Source organism: Carassius auratus, chromosome 27, assembly GCF_003368295.1.
Source record: "Carassius auratus strain Wakin chromosome 27, ASM336829v1, whole genome shotgun sequence".
NCBI classification, from domain to species: domain Eukaryota; kingdom Metazoa; phylum Chordata; class Actinopteri; order Cypriniformes; family Cyprinidae; genus Carassius; species Carassius auratus.
Window position 1 is genome coordinate 18,136,669 of NC_039269.1, and position 14,686 is coordinate 18,151,354.

The 14,686-nt window shown below is 36.2% G+C and overlaps 2 protein-coding genes across 2 annotated transcripts; one reads left to right on the plus strand and one right to left on the minus strand.

The window, feature by feature from the left end:
- Positions 1-402: 402 nt before the first annotated feature.
- LOC113046330 (neuropilin and tolloid-like protein 1) lies at positions 403-5,745 on the minus strand (the record flags this gene model as incomplete). The annotated part of the gene is made up of 7 exons (XM_026207220.1): positions 403-986; positions 1,720-1,833; positions 2,023-2,251; positions 2,388-2,515; positions 2,607-2,648; positions 5,289-5,537; positions 5,613-5,745. Coding segments are annotated over 7 exons (1,479 nt in total), but the record flags the coding sequence as incomplete, so codon positions are not given.
- Positions 5,746-8,979: 3,234 nt separating this feature from the next.
- On the plus strand, positions 8,980-10,758 carry LOC113046416 (cerebellin-2-like). The gene is made up of 3 exons (XM_026207273.1): positions 8,980-9,267; positions 9,374-9,493; positions 10,335-10,758. The coding sequence occupies exons 1-3, from the start codon at positions 8,980-8,982 to the stop codon at positions 10,530-10,532; spliced, it is 606 nt and encodes a 201-aa protein (XP_026063058.1). The 3' UTR covers positions 10,533-10,758.
- Positions 10,759-14,686: the final 3,928 nt, after the last annotated feature.

The following is a 14,686-nucleotide window of genomic DNA, read 5'->3' on the forward strand; positions in this document are numbered from 1 at the left end:
ATGTAATGTTTTAAATAATACCCACACCAAAACAGCATGAATCAAAATATTTACATCAAACATATGCAATGATTGAGTGTCCTAATATCATTTTTCAATATTAGGATGAAAACAGAAGTACATAACAGTCATCAAATGATATGAACTAGACAGCCTTGGACTAGTCATATACAAAACAGGAAAAGAAAACTGGCAGGAATATAGTTTTATGGTTCACATATCCAATTAATGCACCCATGTTTTTTGATCCATAATCCTTTATGGATACAAAACGGTGAAAATGGAAATTTTGACTGTCAACGAACATAATAAACAAGTGCATAACTGTTACAAATAAAACGGACACAAAGAGGACAATAAAGAAATCTATCCAAAAGCTGGGCTGGCGTGCATGGAAAACCATTAGAAGTCATTGGATACTGACCGATGCACAGTTCTGTCCACTGCAGCTCGCCCACGGCTGGTGGTGGGCCCATCATAAAGTTCATCATCCAGGTCGCACTCTTCAGCCCCATCGTGCGAGTAGCTGTGCTTCATCACTAGGATATTCCTGCGGCCAGTTGGTGTGGCTTGCAGAGGAAATGGAGGTTGTATGGTTGGCTCCATGTCTGAGAGAATGGCTGCAGCATCTCGCAGGCTGAGATCGCTGCGGCTGCCTCGAGTGCTGGACACCTGGGAGCCACAGTGGTGGCCATGGATGCATTTGGATGAGGTACGCTGCAGTTTGGGGAAGTCTTCAGATAAAACATCACCGTCGCATGAGGTTGCTTGCCGTAACGTGCACAGCTCGTATTCTGGTGGTTCAAAGGCCTCGTGCAGCAATGCAGGGTCGAATTCATCTCTGCGGATGATGTACTTCTTCCGTGGCTGTTTTATTTGAATGATTATTGACACGGTGAGCAGGATAATCACCACTCCACAGGTCACGCCTATAATGGTCACATTAGTGTTGTCGAGACTGTCCAGGATAGTGGCTTTTCTTTTTTCTGTGCAAAAGGAGCATAAAGAGTGTATGTGGCACACATTAAATGTTTTAAATTAAGAAAAAAAAAACTACTGTTTCAAAGTTTTGAAATACGTCTCTTATGCTTGCCAATACTGCATTTATTTGATCAAAAATACAGTACATATTATGAAATATTATAATAACTTACAATAACTGTTTTCTATTTGAATGCATTTTAAAATAATAAAGTTTAAAGTAATTTATTTCTTTGATGGCTAAGCTGAATTTTCAGCAATCATAACTCCAGGCTTCAGTGTCAAATGATCCTTCAGAGAGCATTCTTATATGCTAAATTGGTGCTCAAGAAACATTTATTTTTTAAATATCAATGTTGAAAGTAGTTGTGATGCTTAATATTTTTTATAGACTCCATAACAGGTTCAAAATAGAAATCTTTTGTATCCTTATAAATCTTTATCTTGATCAAATGAATGTATCCTTGTTGATAAATAAAAAAAAGGATATTTTGAAAAATATCTGTTTCTGTGTCCATTCAATAAAAGTCATTTGGGGTCAACTGGATGGACAAAAACACAGATACAGTTTTTTTCTTTTCTTTTTTTTTTAAATGTCCTTCTTTAAAGTGTTCCACATAAGAAAGGAATTCAAACAGGTTTGTAAAGACTTGAGGTGAATAAATGGTGACAGCATAAATACTTTTAAACACCATTATTTTCTTTTAATATTTCATTTTTAAACATGTGACTATTTACCTTTGCAACCATTCTCATCCCAAGGATAGACACAGTTTTGGATACCATTGCACACCAATGTGTGGTTAATACACATGTTACCATGACAGAAGAATGAGTCTCCTTCACAGGGAGCTGAAGAGCAGAGCAAAATGATAATAATTATAGAAGAAACCACATGAGACACTACCATATCAGGCAGCTGAAACGACTGAAATGACTAATAATGTGTTGGTCCAAATATGCAGTTAAAATAAGAGGTAAATCACGAAAGAAATCTATACAGTATGTGTTATTGAAATGTGTTAAGATGGAATGACTCACGCTCGTGGAAGGTGGTGAAGAGGATACGGAACCGGCTCCTGCGGCTGGTCTCATCGGCCCACATGCGAATCACACCTAGTGAAGTCAGCAGCATCACGTCGTTGGCCACCGTGCTGCAGAATTTATTCTTTAGGTGTTCCACCGAGCTGCTCCCATCATACACCGCCACAAAGTTACGCTTGCACTCGTTTGAGTTCTGCATTTCATAATCCAGGAAACGCAAATAGATCTGTACAAGAAGAGACACATTTAAATCACTGTTCTTAGGAGATCTTTTCAAGGTCCTCCTTACACAGTGGAAAGTAACAAAGATCAGTCCTAGGCCACCATTCTAGGCTTTCAGTTGCATAAATAAAGAGTTTTACCTTCGATCCAGGAGGAGCTCTTATGTACCACCTGCAGTCTACAGCCTCTGTCTGCAACGCTTTGCCCTCTTTGGTAACCATTACTGACTCCACAATCCCCTCTGGCCCGCTCATCTCAAATTCACAAACTACAACATGAAAGCACAGTAATGTATCATTGTGAAGTGGTTTTATTATGCAGAGGGGATCAATTAAATCTAAAAAAAACACTTCACTCACTAGGAAGAGGTGGTTGAACTCCAAGGTCTTTGAAATCAGGATCTGTAAAACAGGCAGAGGAGAGCGAGTGATTAAGGATTTTATAAGGCTTTCATCTGTTTAGTTTACAAGGTCAAAGAGCCCACAAACACACTAATGATTTCATATTCACATATTTGACATAAAATATTGTGCTAAATATCAAAATGGCTGGCTTGTTGCTGTTGAAAAGACAGATCCGTGTGAATTAAAAGGCTGGTATATACCATGCTGTTCACCATCAAAAAGCACTGGTTATCTAAAATGATCTTTCTGCAGAAGTTGGTTTAGAAAAGTAAGTGAGGACACCAGCATATACAAAAGAGTGTATATACAGTACACTACTGTCCAAATGTTTGGAGTCAGTACAACTTTTATCACGGAAGCACACATTAACCTCTTAAGCTCAAATGCTTTTTTGGGGATTTCCGTTTTCCATTTTCCTACCTGATTTTAAGCTGATCAAAACATGACAGTAAAGACATTTATGAAGTTAAAAATGTATTTAAAATAAATGCTGTTCTCCTGAACTTTCTATTCATCAAAGAATCTTGAAAAAAAATGGATCATGCTTCCACAAAAATATTCAGCCGCACAACTTTTTTCAGCTTTGATAATAATTGAAAATGTTTTGTGAGCAACACATCTGCATATTAGAATGATATCTGAAGGATTGTATGACACTGAAGACTGGAGTAATGATGCTTAAACATGTTAATATGCTTTTCCATCACAGGAAGGAATTACATTTTAAAATATTTTGAAATAGAAAACAGTTATTTTAAGTTACAAAGATATTTCAATATATTTGTAATAAAAAAAAACATTTTGTCAAAACATTAAAAAGTATTACTGACCCCAAACCTGTGAACAGTACTGTAGACTGCATTATTTCTTCCTAAGAACATAGGAAATAAAAACAGATGGAAATTTATTCGATTGATGGCATTAAAGACAAACACAGACACATGGGTGCCTTTTGTCCCTGACCTTGAGGAACTTCTGACCCGGCTCACAATCATTTATTTTCTTTAACCATAATAACTGAAACACATAGGATTAGTGAATGAGAATGATGTCCTGAGGCTTGAGTCATGATTGTACGTGGATTAATAATCCCTTCACCAGCTTCACACAGATTAGACTGTCCAGAGTGACAGGAATCAAAGTAATAAGATGTAGGTGTGTTTACAGGAGCCTGTTTGAATTTCTTTTATTTATGCACAGTTTTTCAGGCTTAAACAGGTAACAGTTCATCATGTCTATCTAGATCCAATTTATAATTTCCCCCCCAAAAAAAAAAAATCACCATGATATTTCAGAGTCTTTAGGGTTTCAATCTAAAACCATTCAGGGATTCACAGTAATCCTCTCGTGTTTTCTTACCTCTGGTACAGCTTGGCTAAGATTATTCTTTATGCTGATGTAACAGGGTGCATGGATGTAGGTCTCTAGTAAATCTCTGATTTATGATGTAGAGAATCATATTTTACAGTATTTTATATACATAACAGAAAAAAGATCTGGATTAGAATGCCTAGCACAGCCTAAAAAAAATATTGAATATAAAAAAATATCTTATTATATTCATTCATTACATCTCTTGTTAGTTACAAATGGAATTTTTAAAAGATGTTAATATTTTTAGTTATTGTTTGAATAAAATTAATTAAATAATGTGTAGACATTCAATCAGTGATGTATGTATTTTGCGTACAGGGTTGTCAATTCACAGGACAGATATATGATTGCTGGTCCTCTCCTCTTATGACCCTGCTTCATTACCAAAATCTGAAGACTGGATTTAGCTTTGAGAGGAGATTAGCACTGCTGTTCAGTGTTTATTAGGCAGCGGTAATGAACACTGGTGTAATCAAAATTTAAGTAACATCACGTAATCAGAACATCAGCCTACTTTAGAATAGACAGACATCGCATCTGTCTTAAACCACAGTTGATTAGTCCAAAAAAAAAAAAACACTCACTTCAGTTTTCTCTTAGGCTATTCATTGAATGATGTAAATATGGATTCAAAAATAGATTGACAAAAGACCCTTTGCAACCCAATAATGCATAAAGCAAATTATTTTGGCCATCCCATAGATTTGCAATAGGATTTAGCAAAGCTGAAGTAGGGGGACAGAGCTCAGGACATGGAGCAGACCGAATGTGCTCCTCTGAAGACAAGCTTTCATTAACTGGGATCAGAGACATCACAAACCTCCCCCACTCAGCTGCTGCATGTGTGCCTGCACTACAAATGCAGGGCCATCTGACCTGAGCACAGAACACAGCATTTACCAAAACACGGAGGATCTTGCTGAGATTAAACCAACTGTACTGAATCAATATTATAACTATACATTTTGTTTCCAAATAAATACAGTGGAGTTTAAAAGTTTGAGACCACACAATCTGCTGTTTAAACCTGTAACAAAAAACTTCAAGATGTAAGGTGAATAAGACACATTTTAGATTCTGCATCCAGGTCACTTCACACAGATTGGTTGGACAATCAGATGCTCTTCCACTGAAGGACAAGACCCTCAAATCATGCTGGACATGATCATCAGGTTTTGCATAAACTTGCATAAAGAAACTGATAAATACCTGGTGGTGAGTACAAAAAAAGACATATACCGTTGACAAAAACACAACTCTTACCTTGGGTGAAATTGTACCAAGCTGAAAATCCAATGGCTTCTAGTTCACCATCTGCCACAAATTTTATCCAAAGGTATCGTCCGCTGGACTTAACATAGGTCGGGCTCTCTTGTCCACAGTAGCGGCCAATAATAGGAGAAAAGCTGAAGGGGCCATCCCTGACTTCAATGTGGTCAAACTTACACTCCCACGATGGCTCAATAGCATACTTTTCATCAAAATACAGGTCAATGCATTGCCTTGGAGAAGCTATGACAATTAAAACCTCTAGTTAGATATGCAGATGTTACTCATTAAAAATGGTCGAAATGGTAGATCGCTTACCTTCAATTATGTATATGCATTCACGGTCAGGAGGATATTTTTCAGGATAGTTAGGCGATGTGAAAAGCCCTCCATCAGGTTCTTTGACCCAAGTACCACACAACCCTGCCGGAGTCACACCTGAGTTGTTTTTAACTGAAGAGACAAAGCATTTGTTTTTTAAAAGATATATATAAAAAACAATCTACAGTCAAATCAGTTCTACTTTTGCATGCAATCACAATGCCCTTCTTGCTTAGGAGATAATTGTTAATTAGAGATAATTACCTATAGCTCTCTTTGGTGGTGCTGTTGGTGCTCCAGAAAATCCAAGACTGACGAGACTTGCAACAACTGCAAAATTTATACTGTATGTTTATACAGTTCTTAAATGTGACCCTGGACCACGAAACCAGTCTTAAATAATATTTTTATTTTCATGCCAAAAATTAACTAAAGATCATGGACTATGAAGATATTTTGTACATTTCCTACCATAGACATTAACTTAATTTTGCATTAGTAATATGCATTGCTAAGGACTTAATTTGGACAATTTTAAAAGTGATTTTCTCAATATATATATATATATTTTTTTTTTTTTGCACCCTCAGATTCCAGATATTCAAATAGTTTTATCTCTGCCTGATATTGTCCAATCCTAACAAACCATACTTAACACACACACATACAAAGCTTTATTTAGATTTCAGATTACGTATAAATCTCTATTTCATAAAATTGACCCTTATGACTGGTTTTGTGGTCCAGGGTCATGTTAAAGACAACTCCAATTTACTTTATCACCGCTATTACAAGTGCATGTTTACATGTTTTATGTCACACTATAGTGTGGAATCATGTATGTATTCGTTCTCAAGAGGTTACTCGTCAGTGGCAATATAATGAAATATTATATTTATGTTCGTGTCCATAAGATCGCGCGATATTATATTTACTCACCAACAAGCAGTTTCACCCGGAGCACCATGATTCTCCCCGAGGGTTTCAACTTTGAATTCCATGAAATGATAATGGAAGTGGCGAAGCGAAGGACGAAACTAGGATAAAATATAACTACGATATAAAGCAGTGCGTCGTTAGAACAAGCAGCTTAAAGAACGCGATCCAAATCGTGTGATATTCGTCGCACAAATTGTTGCCGTTATTCCCAGAACTCAGGGTGTAGTTGAAGACTTGTTTGACGGAACAGGTTGAACACATGTGCGTAATCCGCCACATCCGTGCACAGAAGACCTGCGGACCCGAAGAGTGGATTAACACGATCCCTTCATTCATATTTGGCCAGAATATTCTATATGCGATGCCCTGCCTCAGATGAAGTTTGTCCAGGTGATGTTAACCCATGGTTTTCTAACGGAGTATGATTAAATTAGCCTACTTGAAAATGGGGACAAAATGAAAACATTGTGAAAATTGTTTTATTTATTTATTTTGTAGCAGATCACGTGTCAAAGAATATGATTACACCAAGTAAGAATAGGCCTAGAGTTTTTTTTTTTCTTGTGACCTTGGGAACAGCCTATCAACTGACCACACAGCCTCTTTTTCATTCTCAATAATGGCTTTTACCTCGCAAGGGTTTCTTTATTGTGAATTCTTTATTAAGGTCTTCATTGTGATACCCAAGTAACTTAAAAATAATTTTAGGCTAATGTGTGCATTATCACAATTTTAACTCCAAAATCACTTATTATGTACTACTAGTGTTTTGTCAGTAGATGTATGGTCTGATAACAATATTATCAATAAAAGTAGACCTATAAAAGTTTTAAATTAACATGATCATTGGGCTTGCCACTTGTGCATTCTCGCCCACCTTGTTCAGACAGTCAAAGCAAAGAAAATTCAATACTGATTTTGTCTGCATTTGACCTGATCATTGTTTATGTCTATTAAGAAAAGAGACACACATGAAGAGAGATTCTGTCCTGTTACATCTGGACAAAAAATTTTTCTTTTGCGTTTCATTTTCCACTATTGCTGCATATTAGATGCAACTAACAAGAAGCCGGTGTTTAAACTAGAAACTAGAAGCATGGAAATGTGGAGGAAAAAATGAAAAATAAGATACTAATATGGTCCCACATGCCTTCTGCTAAAATGGCATTCTCTGTGGGGCTGCTTTTCATCAGCATCTTGTTAAAACAAGAAACAAGAAAGAATGGATGCTGCATAACACAGGGAAATACTGCAAGATAACCAGCTTCAGTTAGCTAAAACTCTCATCTTTCAGCAAGACAGTGATCCAATTAGCACACTGTGTCAAAAGAACAACATAATTAATTGAAAAGGTATGGAACTTTAAATTTGTGGTTGTCAGGTGTTGTTTCATTAATCTAAAAAATCTGCAGGAAAACTGTAGTAAAGAATGGACTATAATCATACTTGAACAGCATGCAAAAGCTGGTGCATATTACCACAACAAAGTTGTTACTTTAAGAAGTGACTCACAAAATCTGTCACATACAAAGTTTTACACTTACAGCTCAAACATATTTTAGTTTTTACATGGTTATGTGTGAACAAATCTGAATTCTGAAACATAAAGGCATTGTTGACATTTTGTGCCAGCTGTGCACATTCTATTATACTTGCATTACTTTTAACCTAAAATCTTGATGTTGATGAAAGAAAAAGCAAAACGACTTGACATATTTACAGTTTGCTATTCGCTTACGTTTTGTGCATATTGTACTTGATTAACAATTTTGCATGTGTAAATTAAAATTTAAAGTGATAAATACTTCGCTAGTTTAAAGTCTTTTCATATAAATTTGCTTTGATATATTTTCACAACCACTGGATGGTGCAATAGCACATCATATTAGTTTTTGAAACACCTCAACACCAAACAATGGAATGTCACCAGAACATCAATTTACATTAAAATGAAGTTTCCATCAATAAATGCTGAGCAGAAGTTTCTAAGATTATAATAAGTACTTTACAGTATACTGAATACAGTAGTGCTTTTAACTGTTCAATTGAGTTTGTTGGAATATCCATTCAACGCATAAACCCTTCAAGTGACAGTCTATCCGTCCACAGTTTCGTAAGTATTTTGGTTGTCAAAGCATCGATTAGAGGTACATTTATTCTTATTAATAGTCTTTTTATTTATTGTTTAGCTGTGGTGCATACATTTTGCCTTTGAACTAGATTTTAGACTATTGCGCAATGGAAACTTGGGCACATGGTAAAAATTCAGGGCGTTTTCAAATAATTCGTGCGCGCGGTGTATGTGGATGAGAGAGGGTGTGTATGTGAGAGAAAGAGACGGAGAGAGAGAGAGAGCTGCTTTCGTCTTCACTGATCTCCAAAGATTGCTCGTTAGTAATATTTTGCTCAGAGGTTTTCCACAGTCATGTTGAGATCCAGGGAACCGGGATCTTTGGCCGTACTGGCCTCCACCCTTCTTCTGGGTTTCAGCGTTGCGTTTTCCCTCGGACAAAATGACACAGAACCGGTAGTTTTGGAAGGAAAATGTTTAGTTGTGTGTGACTCGAACCCGTCTGCCGAAGGAGGAGTGACCTCGTCGTTTGGGATATCTGTCCGAGCTGCTGGTGCTAAAGTGGCTTTCTCTGCGGTCAGAGGAACTAACCATGAACCATCAGAAATGAGTAACAAGTCCATGACAATCTACTTTGATCAGGTCAGACCTTGCTTTCACATTTGGGCAACGCGTATTTGTGCGTTAACTAGGCTTTAACACGTTTCCAAAACATACGTTAACTAAGTGAACAAACACCTTTTTGCAGGTACTAGTGAACATTGGAAATCATTTCGATCTTAAGGCGAGTGTATTTCAAGCTCCTCGGCGAGGCATTTACAGCTTCAGCTTTCACGTTGTGAAGGTCTACAACCGACAGACAATTCAGGTGAGTCTATTTGTTAACATTCAGGGGTTTTATACGAAACAAATTATAAACAACTGAAACTTAAATTGAATGGTTTGCCACTGAATCATAACAAAATGAAAAATTGCTTGAGTGCCTATATTATCTAGCCTAATAATGTATGTCTATAAGTATTGAAAATCATTTGACAGTACCACTCATTATTTAACTTAGTTAATAATGTTACAGGTTTCTTAGCACTAAGTGAATATACAGTATATTAAGATTTATTAAGACTATTAGACATTCTTTGTATTTTAATTAATTATTTTAATTAAACTGTAAAGTATCATTCTGGCTAGTCATTTCATACGACAAAAAAATAAATTGAGATATGTTACCTATACCATTTAGGATAGATATTTGTGTGTGTGTGTGTGTGTGTGTGTGTGTACTGTATACATTAAATTACCACTTTCAAAGCTGAAATAGATACCAATTTTGATAACTAAGAAATAATCAAATTGAATCATCATTAGCTAGTCACAAAAGAATATGAATATGTGAACAACAGATCACTGTATAATAAATTGGAAAAAAATATTACCTCCTTAACAGTAAAACAGAATAGTTTTTCACTAATAGAACAGTGACTAGTACCACTTTTTTATATTCAAGTATGTATAATACTAGTTACTAATTGAATTGATGCTAGTCACCATATCAGAATAAGGACTATCTAACAAGTGTTAGCAGTTAAAAGTGAAATGGAATTGATATTCATCACCATTAATTATTAGCAATTAAAAATGTATGTTAAAACGGATACTATTTAGTGCAGTTGTTATGTGTGTGATCACATCTTGTGTTTCATTGTCAATAGGTCAACCTGATGCATAATGAATACCCAATCATATCTGCATTTGCCGGTGATCAAGATGTGACCCGAGAGGCAGCAAGTAACGGCGTTCTGCTTCACCTGGAGCGTGAAGACAGACTCTATCTCAAACTGGAGAGAGGGAACCTCATGGGCGGGTGGAAGTACTCCACATTCTCTGGCTTTCTTGTTTTCCCTCTCTAATTGAATAGAGCCCATTTTAAATGGTCCAGACTGAAGACCAAGGGACATTTCCATATCTGCTTTTAAAAATGAAGGTAGCAAAGAGAACATGGAATACGTTAGTTTATTTTATTTATTCTTAGGATCTGAAGAAATGTATGTATGTATGTATGTGCGTATATGTATGTATGCATTTAATTATTTGTGAGATTCAAAAGGAAGTAGGACAGTGAAAATATTTGGACTAACTGATGTCTGGATATTGCTTTAGGAAAGAGTGGTTTGTTATTGTCAGTGATATTTTTGCATTCAGAAGCATATTTTGCACGAAATGTGTTTTGTTATGTGCTTGTCTTTTTATTGTTTTGTATAGCCCTTTTAAATCTGATGTTCAGTAGTAGCGTAATAAGTACAAAAAAACAGTAATTTCTGTTTGATCGTTGATTCTTTTGGCTTAATGCATAGGCAGGCAATGATATCTTGCATTTTTATATTACTTGAATGTAAATATACTCATGTCATAAACACAAGGAATGTATTTAAAAACTCTTTTAGGGCTCAAATGTTTTATTTTGCAAGAAGGGTATATAAAGTCTTAAAGGCTTTCATCATTTACTCAACCTCATGTTGTTCCAAACTTTTATGAATTTCTTTCTTCTGTTAAACACAAAATAAGATATTTTGAAGAATACTGAAGAATCTTGGCAACCAAACAGTTGCTGGTAGCCACTGACAAAGTATGAGAAAAAAATACTATGGAAGTCAAAGGCTACCAGCAATCATTTCATTTTTGGGTGGGTCCCAAAATAGATTGAAAGAAGAGAAGAACTCAACGCTGTCCGTGGTGCTGAACAACAGCTGTCCAGTGGAAATCTTGTCAAGCACACATATGAATGATTATTAAATGCTTACATCAAAACAAGCAGTTGCAACAGTTATCAGTCACATTTGTTTTGGATAAATGTCACCCACAGTTGAGTACAGCATAGACCTTCAGTACTTAAACTTCATCTACAGATCCACATGGGGATTTTATTACTTTAAAAGTTGTATTTGAGAGTAATTATGTAACAAGAGTGTAAACATATATAATATTCAAATACATCTGATTAAGTCTCTCAACGGGGGCAGTTTTAGGAAGGATGAAAGTAACATCCGCCTACAGAGTTCAATATGTGCAAAAACTGGCAAGATATAGACACCATGCAGACTTGTTGTCTCTCCATTTAGGGCAGGGCAGTGTGTTTTAAGATGCTGTCTTACACAATACTGAACTTTAAAGATTTAACATTTATAGCTTTATATATTTTTCAAAGCATGGCTGGGAAACAGGATGGAAATTAGGTAATTTATTACCATGGGCACAATTAAAAACTGTGAAGACAGCAATATTTGGAGGTGAAATGCAAATGTGCTGAGGTATGAGAATGATGTGGGTGTTAAGTGTTAAACAGTGAAATATTCCTTCCAAGAGTAGAGCTTAAAAAGACGCTAGCACATATTTTCACTCGTCAAGACATAGTGCGAGTTATTTCAGGGTGTAACCAGTCATTATGTTAGGTAATATTGTGCGATTTTATTTGATGCTTTACCACATGTTCAGACCATGAATTTTTAAAAAGGTATTTAAAAAAATAAAATACAAAAATCTCGTTTCGCCACTAGATCATCTTCCTGTCATTTGAGTTGGCTTGGAAGTAAACATTGGCCAAAGGCAAAAAGCTGTCTCTTGCCTGTTTCTGACCTTTCTTTTTCATAAAGATGATTAAGAATGAAAACATGACTCAACAACACATGTCGCTGCTAGGTCACTAAACATGACAGAAAATGTTTCTTTGCATAATTCTTTCATTTGTCCTTTAAAAACATAAATCTTGTTGTTAAAGTATAACAAACTCTTACTTTTGATATAAATAAAGTGAGAGCTACACAAATGCTTTCATCATTAGCAATATTTATCCTGCTCATGTATAGGTCTCACCCCCAACACTCATGATTTAATCATTGTAATTTCTATGCTGAAGTGTCATGATATCATAGACTTTACTTGTGGCTTGTACTATTGGGTGCTCGTGATTTAAACTGGCTTATAAGGGATCTGCCTGCTCATTCATATGCAAACGTGAGGCAAGGTCAGTCTACTTTATCATTAAATTGTTCATGCTATCATATCATACTACACATATGCCCAATTACGTGAACCAGAGCTGAGAAATTAAAGTAATGGAACAATGGGAATTATGTCGTGACTTTAAAATGTTCAGTAAATCAAAACTATTTTAGTTTGTTCAAAGCAGCCACCCTTTGTCTAGATTATAGCTCTGGGCTTCTATCATTCATTTCCCCAAGGTGCATCCTGGGATTCTTTTTAAACATTTGGCCTGGTAAGATAGACACTTGTTGGCTGTTGCTTCATCACAATCCTGTCCAACTCCATTTTAATTATTTAATTTTTTATTTGTTTAGTTTAAAAAAAAAAAATCATATGTGGGCCAAATTTATCTTCTAAAGCAATTCATTTACAAAGCATACAATTATAAAGCCTTGAAATAAAACTTTTAAGATCATAAAATAGAAATCCAAACTTTTGACTGTAAAGCTCTCTGAATATATAACTGTTTCTGTGTTTTTGAAAGAAGGCTCTTATGCTCACCAAGGCTGCATTTGTTTAATAAAAATACAGTTAAAAGGGCAATATTGTGAAATGCTATTACAATTCTGAATAATTATTTTATGTTTTTTTTATATATATATATTTTAATATACCACTAGTGATGAAAAAGCTGAATTTTCAGCATCATTAAGTCTTGTCATATGATCCTTTAGAAATGCTTGATTATTTTTTTCAAAAATATATATTGTTAACCCCAAACATTTTCAGTGGTGCATAGTTGCTCAAAAGCTCTGTATTTACACGACATAAGCCTGATGAATCAGGATGAACTGTGGTTTTGTTTCCTGGTTTCTCTACGTTGATCAACTAAAATAGATTTGATCACGTGATATTGTGGCCAGAATCCAGCAGAGCAAGAAAATGAGACTGAGTTGTGTAAGTTTAGACATGAAAGGCTACAACTAGAGGAAAAGTCTGATGTGATAATGAGAGCTGCTGGGCTCCTATAGTCTGGCACATGTTTTTTACTTAATTTCTCCAATACCGAAATAGCTTTAATAACAAAATTCATGCGTGGGCTCATCCTAGAATGCTTCAGATCTTTGGCAGCAAGCATTATGCATTGAAGACATATCGTCCTATGAAGAAAATGCTGTTTCTGTGTGTATTTCCGCACTGTCAGGAATGATTTAATGACCGGATTCTACGCTTAACACCCCATTGACAAACACAACCTCATTTGTTATCTCAATTAAAGGTGTTACTTCTTTTGTCTAGGGTGAGAAAACCTAAACGACCTGCTAAGCAAATGCAAATCGGTTTTCCAGCTCTCCTTTTGTCTCATCCTTTGCCGTCAACAGGAGCAGATTTCATGTTGCTGCATCTATATTTGGGCTGTAACATGTGTCCCCGTTCAGATGGTAAAGGCACAGCCTCCTCGTCTCTCCAGCATGAGTGCAACACGGGGCCTTTTGATGTCCGTACCCCTTGTGGGATGCATGCTGGGAGAGCCCGAGTGGCAAAGCACCGGTCCAATCTGTGACCCACTGACACATGGCATACGCAGCTCTGTAATCAGCCCAAGCGCTGCAGACTCACGCCAAGCTGCCCTTTACAGGCAAGAGGGACAGAAGTGTCTCCAGAAGAACCCGCGGCCATCTCTGCCGGGCATTTAGCTGCATCAGGATATCAACTCTCAGCCTGCTGCTTCCTGTGCTGGGGCACACAGTTTAAATGAGATATGAGACAAACCTGGAGGGGAACAAATTAGTATGAGAAACTAGATATTGTCTTTCAATATGATTTTACTGTAAAGATGATGACAAAATGAAAATGCAAAAATGCTTGTAAGAGGCACATATTGTGCTGATGGCACGATGCTTACAGTTATTGTAATTAAAGCATAATTAGTTGCTATAGGCTCCTCTGTGCCTCCATTATACCTGGAACACTACCATCAATCTTCATTACAGCATAACATAATACTGTACTAGCTCACTGAATAAGCACAGGACTGATCTTACAATGTTTCTCATGCAACCTTTGTTTTTATGCTTTGGCT